Consider the following 13,412-nt stretch of genomic DNA (forward strand, 5'->3'; position numbering starts at 1 on the left):
TTTTTGATAACGTAATTTATAAATTTTTTTGGATCACTCAATCTAGAATCTTTTCATAGGATATTTTTTAGTATTTTATACATATGTAGAGATGTAAGAAGAAATGATGTAAGAAGAAATTATGGAGTTGCAAAAAGAAAGAACCTTGGTTCAAAAACTATAGTTATAAAGATTCATAGATGCGTTAAGTAGATTTTTAGTTAAGTATACAAGGTTTTGATGACGTTGTTTGAAGATGAATATGTTGAAGATGTTTTAAGAGTTTTTAATTTTTATTGTATGTGGTTAGATCTTCTTCTTAAGGTATTTTTAAGGTTTTTAATTTAGCATACTAAACTGAATTAAAAGATAACTATTTTTATAAGGTTTAAAATATGAGAAAAAAATTATATAACTTTGTTAATCATTTAAGTTTTTAAATATGTTAATATATTTAATTTTTTATTTTAAATTATTGGACTTTTTCTTATATATACACCATGTATTTTACTCTCTAATATACAAGTGAATAAAAGTTTCTTTTATATTTATTTTTCTCTACAATTAGGGTTCATCAAAACCTCTCGTTCTTCATTACGATTACGTGTGATTACGTACGCTACATTAAAGCATCACATCAGATAAAGAATATTCATTTTCATTTACTGTAATATGATATCAGAGCTCTTCGAATGAAGAGTTTTACTGCGCTTCTCTCTTATTTTTATTTCCCTCTTTGTTGTTCTTGGTTTTTTTTTTTTCTCTTTCAAAATCTTGATTTGTTTTAAAAATCTTTTAGGCAATGTTTAATGAAAACCCTAGTCTTCATAATCTTAATAGTAGTCACACTATTACATGCAATTTTTGTGGTAAATATGGTCATACTGAGGCGGTTTGTTTTCGCAAAATGGGTTTTCCTTCTGGTAATGTTAAAACCTCAAAGTTTTCTTTTACTAGAAAAGTCTGCACTTTTTGTAATCATCTTGGCCACACTGTTGACACCTGTTATAAAAAGCATGGGTTCCCTCCTGGCTACAAATTCATCAATTGGACATCCCATGCCAATAATATGATTACTACTGACACTTTTTCTGAGCTTTTTCCTAAAGAACAGGATGTCAAGGGGATTCAACTTACATCACAACAGTGTCAATTCCTTACCAACATTTTGCGTCAGCAAAACCTTGAGGATCCTGCCCCTTACACTCAAATTAATCAAGTCGACACCATCTCTACAGATGAAATCCCCAATACTGAGCATTCTTCAACACGTAAGTTTCTCTCTTCACTATCTTCTATAAAAGAATCTTGGATTATTGATTCTGGTGCCACTGATCATGTTTGTCACAATTTGAACGTTTTTACTACTTATACTAAAATTAAACTTGTCTTAATTAGTCTTCCAAATGGCCAAACTGTTTATGCCACATATTCTGGTTTAGTACGTTTTTCTGATCAGTTTTATTTGTCTGATGTGTTATACGTGCCTCATTTTCAATTAAACTTAATATTTGTTTCTAAACTCACACACCAACTTAAATGCACTTTAACTTTCACTTCAACCCACGGCATTATACAAGACAATCTCACTCAAGAGAGGATTGGTACAGTTAAAGCCATCGTTGGCTTGTACCTTGTCACTACCTTGCCTACTTCTAGTCATTCTAAACCGCATTGTTTTGCTCCTTTTATTAATTGTAATATCACAGACAAAACATTATGGCATTATAGACTAGGACACCCTTCACATGAAATATTACATGCCTTAAGAAAACAATACTCTTTTATTACTGTTGATACTCATCATGTATGTGACACTTGTAGTCGTGCAAAACAGAGAAAACTTCCTTTCACTTTAAGTAATATTGTTACCTCTGCTATTTTTGATCTTGTACACTTTGATATTTGGGGACCATGCTCCATAATTTCTATGCAAGGTTTTCGTTATTTCTTGACTATTGTTGATGATTACTCGCGTTATACTTGGGTTATTCTGCTGCATAACAAATCTGAAGTGCGTCAACACATCATTAACTTCACTGTTTTCGTTCAAAATCATTTCAAAACTAATATCAAAACGATTCGTAATGACAATGGTGTTGAGTTTGCTATGTCAAATTTTTATGCTTCAAAGGGAATTATACATAAAAAATCTTGTGTTGAAACACCACAACAAAATGGCATTGTAGAACGTAAACATCAACACATACTAAATGTAACTCGGGCTTTACTTTTTCAAGCAAATCTTCCTCCTATTTTTTGGGAATTTGCTGTAAATCATGCTGTTTTCTTAATAAATGTTATTCCTACTCCATTACTTGATAACATCACTCCTCATGAAAAGTTGTTTGGAAAACCATATGACATTTCCTTTCTAAAAGTGTTTGGTTGTCTCTGTTATGCTAGTACCATTACTACACATAGGAAAAAATTAGATGATAGATCTATCAAAGGTATTTTTCTTGGTTTCCCGCAAAATACAAAAGGTTATATTATCTTAAATTTAAAGTTTCATAGCATAGAGATATCAAGACATGTAATCTTTCATGAAAACCACTTTCCATATAAATTGGACAGTGGCTTGCCTAAGGACCCTAACACTTTATCTCTCCCTATTTCTAATGCATATAATTCTGCTTTTGATTTTTTTTCTGATACTGCACCTCCTGTCGAGCCATGTGCCTCTACTCCTGCACCCAATATTGTTCCTCCACCAGCCTCATTATCCTATGATCTTCCAACAAATAGTGCCTCTGCTCCTGCATCCAAAATTGCACCTCCATCAGAATTATCACCGCCTGCATCTCCAGGAAGCATCTCACCCCAATTTCCAAGAAGATCAGCTCGTCCTCACCAACAACCTGCCTATCTTGCAGATTTCCACACTGCAACCAACACTGTAAGTAGTAGATATCCTATTCATAATTACTTGTCTTACAATTCCTTATCTTCCAATTTTAGAAATGTTATTTCCTCTATCAATTCTCATCCTGAACCTCGGACATATAACGAAGCCTCCAAACATGCTTCTTGGCAATCTGCCATGCAAGATGAGCTTCAAGCTCTTGCTGCTAACAATACTTGGCAACTTACCCCTCTCCCTCCAGGAAAGAAAACTATTGGTTGTAAATGGGTATATAAAATCAAATATCATTCTGATGGCACTGTTGAGCGCCACAAAGCTAGAGTTGTTGCCAAAGGGTTTACCCAACTTGAAGGACTTGATTTCTTAGATACTTTTGCACCTGTTGCTAAACTCACTACCCTCCGCCTTCTGCTTGCTATTGCCACTACCAAAAATTGGATTTTAAAACAACTTGATGTCAATAATGCATTTCTTCATGGTGATCTCCATGAAGAGATATACATGACCCCCCCACCTGGCCTCTCTCTTCCTTCTCCCCAGCATGTTTGCAAGCTTCGTCAAGCTGGTCGCCAAACTTTCTACTTTTCTTTTATCAAATAATTACTCTATTTCTGTTGCTGATCACTATCTTTTTCTTAAATATAATAATGATAAACTCACTGTCATTCTTGTTTATGTTGATGACTTGCTCTTAACTAGTGATGACACGGAGGAAATCAATACAATTACTGCATCCCTTCACCATCACTTCAAGATAAAAAATTTAGGTAATCTCACTTACTTTTGGGACTGGAAATTGTTCGCAACAGTACTGGTCTTCATTTAAGTCAACGCAAGTATACTTTTGATCTCCTTCAAGAAACTGGCATGCTTCACTCTGCACCTGTGGCCACCCCTATGACTCACACCTCCCGTCTCTCTCCCGACCAAGGCTCACCTCTCGATGCTGATGCCACTTCTCAATACAGAAGACTCCTTGGATGTCTAATTTACTTAACCAACACGCGACCAGACATCGCCTTCGCTGTCCACAATTTAAGCCAATTCATATCTGCACCCACAACTCATCATCAGCAAGCTGTCTCACGTCTTTTGCGTTACCTCAAGGGCACCCCTGGTGAAGGACTATATTTTTCTCACACTAGTTCACTTCACCTTTGTGGTTTTAGTGATTCTGACTGGGCAACATGTCCTACCACACGCAAATTTGTCACTGGATATTCCATCTACTTAGGAGACTCCCTAATATCATGGAAATCAAAGAAGCAGTCAACTATCTCCCGCAGCTCCTCTGAAGCCGAGTATAGAGCCCTTGCCACCACCACATGTGAGTTACAATGGTTGTCTTACCTCCTTCAGGATTTACATCTTCCTCTCTCCCAGCCCGCAACCCTGTACTGTGACAACAAATCTGCCCTTCAAATAGCTTCCAATCAAGTTTTTCATGAACGAACCAAGCATATCGAAATTGATTACCACCTAGTTCGTGAAAAACTTAACTCTGGTCTCCTCAAACTACTACCCATTACTTCTGCAATGCAAGTTGCTGACATATTCACGAAGGCCCTTGCTTCCGCCCAATTCTCTACTCTCAAATCCAAGCTGGGCCTGACAAATATCTACTCCCCAGCTTGAGGGGTGTTAATATTTTTAATTTCCTATTTTAAATTATTGGGCTTTGTTTATTTGACCCAACTTTCCTTTTCTGTTTCAGCTAGGTCTTAATCTTTTTCTTATATATACACCATGTATTTTACTCTCTAATATACAAGTGAATAAAAGTTTCTTTTATATTTATTTTTCTCTACAATTAGGTTCATCAAAACTTCTCTTTCTTCATTACGATTACGTGCGATTACGTACGCTACATTAAAGCATCACATCAGACAAGGAATATTCATCTTCATTTACTGTAATATAAGTATTTTTCTTTATACAGTGTTTAACGTATTTAAGTTAAGACTTAAACTTAGACTTAAATTTATATATATATATATATATATATATATATATATATATAATATTCTACTATGGCATTTTCTATTTTCATACATCTATAAGTTTAAGTTTTTCCTTAACATTTAACAAGTACTAGTATTCTCCAAAAAAATAAAATACTAATAACATTTCCTCTTAACCAAATACTATAAAAAATATATATATAATTTTTAATAAGAATTAATATACTTACCCAAAAATTCAATTTTAATTGGCTAACTTGTTTCTTATTCACTATCTTTTTAGGATGAGAAAGCTGAGAAAATTTTATAAACTTAAAAAAGTTTAAAAGAATATGAATTTTAAAAATAATTTTTTTAAATAAAATAAAAAATAAACATTTAACATTTATTTATAAACTTTTATTTTTTATTAATTTAAAATTTATCTTTAAGACCATATCTTAAAAATATAGATATTAACTATTTTTATAAATAAATTTATGTGGAACTAGCATTTCTAGAAACTAACGAGTAATCTTCAACCTTTCGGCGGCGATAGTCGTAATTCAAACCCGAAATAGAGACTTTCTAATTCCCCCCATTGTTGACAAGCTAGTGTGTTGAAGTGGTTTGCAGAAAATAAAGATTCTTAAATAAAAATCAAACACCTATAATTAGAATTTAGATATGAGAAAGAAAAAAAAATATAAAGACCGAAGTTGGTGGATTATCTTCTACACGTATCCATCCATTATAATAAATTATTCATTTAAAAAAATACCTTTTAAATCTACCTTTTTTAAAAAAAATTCAATATGGACCTATTCATTTCTATATTTAAATTTGATCAAATCAAATAATTTAATTTAAATTAAATATTTTTTATTTATTTTACCTTTTTAAAAGTAAATAAACCTTAAAATATACAAAAATATTAAAAATATTCAACGTAAATATTCAATATTTCATTTTATAGATAAATTGTTATAAACCTGAAACCAGTGTATTTTTTTTAGATTTAAATTAGTGATTACTAAAACAAGAATTTACGTAATATTGAAATCCGTGGCATATTTTTTCAAAACTTATTTTTGAACATAAATAAAAAAATAAAAAATTTAAAATAGATTTAAGAATAATTAAAAAATAATATTTTAAATTTTTGAAATAACAAAAATATGATATAAATAATGGATAGAATAGTTTCATAAATACTATTTATATGTCAATATGTAATATAACAATTTTTTAACTAAATTTTGCATTGATTCAGTTTGAGTTGAATTAGATTGATGTTTAAAATTTAGCCTTACACAATAAAAAAAATCATTATTTGCACTTTCATATTCTCTTTGACCTAGCTAAGTCCCCATAATTTTGTTGAGGGGATACTCTAAAGAGAAATAGGCAGCACTTTCCCACAGCTTAACTACTCATGACTTCTCGTCAGAGTTTTATTAAAACGAAATTCTATATTTTTAAAAAATAAATAAAAAATAAAGAGTAAAACAATAATTAAATAATAAATTATTAGTGATTAATGATATATTTTTAGATTATATAATATAAATAACAAGTGCGAGAAAAAATAATAATAACAAAATTAAAATAAAACATATACATATAGAGATAGATAAAGTAAACACCATATAGTAAATATTTTTAATTAAAAATATTAACATTTATTAAAAATTATAAATTTAATACATTTCATTTTTCATTCAATAATAAATTTTACTCGCAATGTAATACATTTTAAATCAATAACAAAAGGATAAAAATATATTTAAAGGAATACTACACTAAAAAGTATAATCCTACCTAAATTTTGTTGTTTTATGCCTTAATTCATCAAGATTAATTATAAACCACTTTCATAAACTGTAAAAAAAAGTCTCGATCTCCACGCAATGACCATATGATGCATAGTCACCTAAGAACTTAAATTACGTTCATGGTTATTCTTCCAAATCTCTCCATGAAAGTTCTCAACGGTTATCCCTTTTCCTATCGGATATTCACCAATGTAATAAAAGTGAAATGGTGGGGTCCACTGATGGCAAACTGAGTTCCAAACTTCATCACCAAAGTATCAAAGGAATCAATCGAATATAGTGGCAATCACGTTAACCAACTTAAAACAACTCCTTTCAGTATTGTTGGGAATACTTTACACAAAATGACATCGTTAAAGGTATACAAGCTAACTAATGTAATATATATGGCAACATGCTCATCCTGGTTAGTGCTTACTTCATACTTCTCTAATGTTGGGCTCTTCCAGTTATCGGGCAATAATACTTCCATAATCCCTTAAAAAAAATAATGTTTTCTTATCAAAGTCCTGTAAACATCATGGGACACAGTGTTTTGCCTTTTGTGTAACGCATGAAAGCCATAGTTGGTTTTGGTCGTGTACTTGATCCTGCATACTCACATGTTTGATTAATAAGGATGGTGTATTTTTTTTTTAAGCTTTTGCTTCATGTAAATGTTTTGGCCTTAAGTGTTTCTATCTCATAAGTGTTTTTCTTCTTCAACATCTCCGACTCCCTCTTGCAACTTGACCAACATAATCATGGTTGGGTCTCATGACCATCCTCCATATGACTCTTCCCCCTTGTAAATACCATCTTTATTCAATACTCACCCTCGTCCCAATTTATAGGGGAGAGTGTCTTCAACTTCAACCTCCACACCTTAATCTCTTCTCACTTTAACTTCACTTATACTTCACTTCAATTAGTTCTCCTAGCCTCCATAAGTTTCACTTCTCAGCAACTTGTAGTATCAGATCATCTCTCGATACAACAAGTATGAGGTGTCATACCTGCAAGAATTCTCAGAACCTTAAGTCAGTATTTGTTTATTAATCATTCATTTAAATTTAACTACTGAATTAAATGTGCTACCTATTTATACTACTCGTTAATGGGCTATAACTTCAAATTAAATCATTTTATTTATCTTTTCTTAATTAGTTTTTTTTATCTTATAATTATATCCTTAATATTTGACTAATTATATTTACGTGTCATTTCACTACAAGAAAATCATGAAATAGAAACCAATTTTTAGAGACCAAAATAATTAGTTGCAATAGTAACTAAATTAGAGACCATTTTAGAAACTAAAAAAAAAATTGGTTTCTAAATTAGTTTCTATTATTGTTAAATAGTTTCTAAATTGGTATCTAATTAGCAACCAAGGTTTTAGAGACCAAATTTAGAAACTAAATAATTGGTAGTTAAACCATTGGTTGCTAATTAAGTACCAATTTAGAAATTATTTAACAATAATATAAACTAATTTAGAAACCAATTTTTTTTTAGTTTCTAAAATGGTTTCTAATTTAGTTACTATTGCAACTAATTATTTTGGTATCTAAAAATGAGTTTGTATTTCATGATTTTCTTGTAGTGTTTAGTTATAGTTACGGAGGTATCACATGTACTTATTTTTTCCTTAAGACTTTCGCTGATTAATTCTCGGCCTTTCGGCATACAAATTCAGTTATCTATATGTTTCACCACACAAACATAAATTTGTTTTCAATCCTTGTTTTTCATGTTGGTTAATCTCTCTCTTGTTACTCTGCACAAATTACTCCCTTGTAATTTATTGTTTGTGTTTCTCCTTCCTCCCTTCATTCATTCTTATGTTTCACAATTACCATATATTTATTTAATAATGTCCAAAGAAATGACGTTGTTATTTCATCTCAAAACACTGAAATATAAAATGATGTCGTTGTTTCATCCAAATAGAAAACAAAATAGCATCATTCAAACAAAACCACGTGTTGACTTTAATTGTAACTCTTTTTTTCTATTCATTTCTTCACAATTGAAGACACCATTTTGCCTTTTTTTTTCTTAAAAATATAAAATACAGATCACATCATTATTTCTAATCAATCCCACATAAAATATTTTCACTAAAATACAAAAGTTTAATGATAAAATACATAATTAATCCTTTTTAAAATATTTCTCATTACTTTAAAAAAAATCCAACTTCTTTAAAAATCTTTTTACAAACGCAAACTGAAATACACACCAAGAGAAAACATTCCCAAATTATTTATTTATTTTTAAAATTGAAAAATAAATGCCATAAATATTAAATAAAAAATTATTCTGAATGATATAAAATTGTTGTAATAAACGGTTTCAAAAACAAACAAAAAAGGAGAAGATATCAAGCGTATATATTCTGTATTGTGCATACATTAAATGACCTAAAATTATATTAAATTAATTTGAAGTAAATATTCATATATTTATTTTTGTGTTATAAAAATAATTTATAGTTATACTATTTTAGATTTTTTTATGTTAGATAAAAATATACCAAATTTTATTTAAACTAAAAATATTAAATATAACTATACCACTTTAGAATCAATTTTATAGCACTGAATTGTATCAAAGTGAAACTAATTTTAGAAAGTGACACTGAACTGATTTTTATGGACTTCCTTTGGTTGACTTAGTCAATAAGGTTGAAAGTCTTCACTGAGAAGAGCAAGACACATCTTAACCATGAAAAACTGACAACTGTCTTTCCTCGAAATTGGCTCGCCATCTATCCCATCTACGAGCCATATGTACACATATTTTGACTATGATTTTTTACAATTTGTGCTATTTCATATTAGATGGTTGAATATATTTTTTATACTATATATTTTTAAATTATACACAAAATTAATTTTTCGTTGTAGTACATGAAAAAAAGTATATTTAATCTATTAATATTAAAGGAAATGCTCTTATTCCTTAACAAACATTCTGTATATTAAATTTTAAAGGTACAAATATCAAAGAAAAGATAAAGTATTTCAAGTTATAGAAATACAACTAATTGAAAACAAAAAGGAAATTATGTGTTTTCAGTGGCACAGACTTGTTGTAAGTTGATTGACCTTTAGTTTATCTGTAAACTAGTTTAAATATTTGGTGAATCCATTATTGGGAACTAAATAAGCGTTCTCTAATGGGCTAAAACTATATAAAGAGGAAGGAGTGATTAAAAGTACTAGCTAGTATTTACTATACGATGAAGGATAAGTGTTTTTTTTCTATTTTCTATTGGTTTTTAATTGGTTTGCTTGTGCTACTACAGTCACCAACTGTAAATGGATCAAATGGTAGATTGAAGAATGGAGAGATAAAGTTAAGAGTAACGGTACCCATGCATGGTTTCCCCCAATTTGTGAATGTAGTTTGGGACCCTTCTCAACAAAAGTACACCGTTTCTGGATATTGCGTGGATGTTTTGAATGCCGTTGTAACCCGCTTACCCTTCAATGTTTCTCTACATGTTGTACCTTCTGTTGTTGAACCAACCCATGGTTCCGGATTTCACGATGCATATCTAGAACACTTCCTGTCAGAGGTTAGTAAACTTGTGTTTTCTTTTATTTAAGAAAATGTATATATAGCCAGAAAACCTGACGGTGACTCTGCTTTTATCTTTGGTTAAAACCACGACGAAATAGTATGATGCGGTGGTAGGGGATATAACAATCCTAGCCAACCGTTCAAACTACGTAGATTTCACGGTGCCATATATTGGATCGGGAGTTAAAATGGTAGTACCAGTTCAACATGGGAGGGATCAAAACATGTGGACTTTTGTCAAACCCTTCAGTTGGGATCTTTGGTTGAGAATAATCATCATCTCTACCTTCATAGGGCTTGCCATACTCATCATGGAAAGAAATGTAAGCGCGCTGCCTAATCAAGAGGGTTCTCCAAATCAGAAAAAGCTTTGCCCTGCAACCATCTTATTGTTTCCAATCTCACAAGCCATTCTTCCCGAAAGTAATTACGCATGCTGTTGATTCATGTTTTAATTTTATATAATTTATATATATGTGTGTTAATTAGTATGTTGGTTTCAAATTTTTGAATTTTCAGAACAAGTAGTGGTAAAAAGATGGTCAAGATTTGTGCTGATGGTTTGGCTTCTATTGGCGTTGGTCCTCATGCAAAGTTACACTGCCAACTTGACTTCTATATTGACCTTGGATCAACTGCGACCCAGTTTAAAGAACGTTAATGATCTAAGGAGAGGGGGTTATTACGTTGGATACCAGTCTGGGTCTTTTGTTTACGATGTTCTGATTGACCAATTTAAGTTTGACCCGTCCAAACTAAGGCCATATAGCACCATTGCTGAGTATCATGATGCTCTAAAGCTTGGAAGCAAAAATGGGGGTGTTGCAGCTATATTCGATGAAGTGCCCTACCTTAAACTCTACCTTAAAGAATACGGATCCAATTACATTTTGGCTGGCCCCGAATATAGAAACGCTGGGTTTGGTTTTGTAAGTCTCTCTTCTCTTATTCTCATTCTTGTACAAGCTTGTGTTTCGGTTCTTTTTCTTTAATTTTGTTTTATTTGTCGTTGTAAAACTAAGACTAAACAATACATGTACAAGGCTTTACCTGTTTTAGCATATATTTTGCTTGTTCTATTTATGAGCTACTCTACACATACATATAATGCATAAGTCATAACTAATTGGTCTATGAAAATCTGACTGTGTGCTTGGGTGAAGTAGTTTAGTTAAACTTAAAGTTAATCAAATGTGAATTATATATACAAATATCATATAATGAGTGCAGTTATCGTATAGTTTTATCATAAAATAAGTTGTTTTCAGGTATTCCCTTTAAACTCCAATCTCACGGATTACTTTTCGAGGGGCATCCTGAATGTGATTGAAAGTGGAATAATGAATGAGATCGAGGAAAAATATTTTGGAAAGAATGAGATTGGAGGAGAAGACTCGTCTGCGGAAATATCTTCTGCTCCTCTCAGTCTCAGCTTTCATAGCTTCGCGGGGCTTTTCATTATTGCTGGGATTTCTACTTTGTTAGCGTTGTTGATTTCAGAAAGATTTATTTGCCAAAGACTCATTTTGACGGCTAAAGCATTCACTCAGAGGTATGTCCCCCATTTTTCCAATCCAGTTCAAGATTCAACTCACGGAACAGTGGCTTAAGACTTTGTCAGAGATTGGAACAGTGGCTTTAAGACTTTGTCAAAGATAAGATAATATACATTACAACAACAAAATAATGGAGAAAAAACTAATTTTAGACAAAAAAATAAAATAAAATAATAATTAATTATTATATTGATGATATTAAATAATTAGTTATTATATTGATTATTTTAGAGATATTTTAGAGAATAAAAAAAATTTGGTTTGTAAATTAGTTTTTATTATTAGAGGGTTTCTAAATTGGTATCTAATTAGCTATCAAGTGTTTTTATATCAAATTTAAAATCTAAATAATTGGTAGTTAAAACATTGGTAGCTAATTAGATACCAATTTAAAAACTGTTTAACAATAATATGAATTAATTTAAAAATCAACAATTTTTTTAGTCTCTAAAATGTTTTTTAATTTAGTCACTATAACAACTAATTATTTTTGTCTCTAAAATTGGTTTCTATTTCATAATTTTCATGCAATGATATATTCAAGGGCTTCTTCCAAACTCAAATCAATGAGACAACATCGTTATGATCAATCATTGTATTTGAGATATTGTCCGCTTTGAAGATTGGTGTTCCGTCACGATTTTGTCCTAAAAAAATGCTTCGATGGATTAGGGAATGAAATAATATATAAACTTCTTTTGGTCTTGATCCTCTTATTTGCATGAATATTATTTAATGTTGTTTTTGTGTGGTGGATTTGTCCTAGATGTTTAGCTGGATGTTGGCTTAGATCTCTGTTTTATGTTTAGGAGACAAGTATACTTCTGTATAAGGGTTGGACCACCCCTAAAGTGGTTCCTATTTATTTAATCTTTATTATTAATAACAAAACTAACAAACAATTTGTAACAAAAAAGATAAAACTTAATGTGTAACCGTCTCTATATAAGTATAACATTTTTATTATTGTATTTAACTTAAAAGTAAAATAGATACCTAGAAAATGCATATATATGAAAGGGGATATACTATTATAAACCTTCTTTAAGTCTAATATAATTTTTGTAATTATAATCTTTAGGGATTTGAACCACGCAATACTAGAAAATCATTGATTAAAACTAAAATTAATTAGTTACTATAGTTATCAAATTAGAGACCATTTTGGAGACTACTACAAAATTTGTTGGTTTCTAAATTAGTTTCTATTATTATTAAATGGTTTCTAAATTGGTATCTAATTAGCTACCAAATTTAGAATCTAAATAATTGGTAGTTAAAACCTTGGTAACTAATTAGATACCAATTTATAAACCATTTAACATTTTTAGTCTCCAAAATAGTCTCTAATTTGGTTACTATACCAACTAATTATTTTTTGTTTCTAAAATTAGTTTCTATTTAATGATTTTCTTATATTAAGGTTTATATATTTTTGGTTTTATTTCAAATATTTAAATAAAATTATATTTTTCATTTTCTTCTAAACCATGTAATTTTTAATAATAATAATTTTGGTGTGATAATATTCTTATATTATGCCGATACATTAAACATTGAAGAATTAAACCAAAATAAGTATAAAAAATATAGGATGAATTATTTATAGTTTATAAAAGAAGTCAATGAGATTTCTTTTTAAAAGATAGAATACACATTTCATGAA

General features: G+C 30.2%; 1 protein-coding gene across 1 annotated transcript; it reads left to right on the plus strand.

Moving 5' to 3' along the window:
- The first annotated feature begins 9,767 nt into the window (after positions 1-9,767).
- Positions 9,768-12,454, plus strand: LOC137805903 (glutamate receptor 2.8). The gene is made up of 4 exons (XM_068605785.2): positions 9,768-10,185; positions 10,289-10,613; positions 10,710-11,119; positions 11,459-12,454. Exons 1-4 carry the CDS (start codon positions 9,847-9,849, stop codon positions 11,798-11,800), a joined length of 1,416 nt encoding a protein of 471 aa, XP_068461886.2. The 5' UTR covers positions 9,768-9,846; the 3' UTR covers positions 11,801-12,454.
- The last annotated feature ends 958 nt before the right edge of the window (positions 12,455-13,412 follow it).

This window comes from Phaseolus vulgaris, chromosome 3 (genome assembly GCF_051622355.1).
Source record: "Phaseolus vulgaris cultivar YP4 chromosome 3, ASM5162235v1, whole genome shotgun sequence".
Lineage (NCBI taxonomy): Eukaryota > Viridiplantae > Streptophyta > Magnoliopsida > Fabales > Fabaceae > Phaseolus > Phaseolus vulgaris.

Bases quoted from the DNA above. Each gene is read 5' to 3' on its own strand.
- LOC137805903 (XM_068605785.2), top strand. From the start codon at position 9,847: ATGAAGGATAAGTGTTTTTTTTCTATTTTCTATTGGTTTTTAATTGGT. The intron at 10,614-10,709 runs GTAATTACGCAT...TTGAATTTTCAG, and splicing joins ACAAGCCATTCTTCCCGAAA to AACAAGTAGTGGTAAAAAGA. The intron at 11,120-11,458 runs GTAAGTCTCTCT...AGTTGTTTTCAG, and splicing joins GAAACGCTGGGTTTGGTTTT to GTATTCCCTTTAAACTCCAA.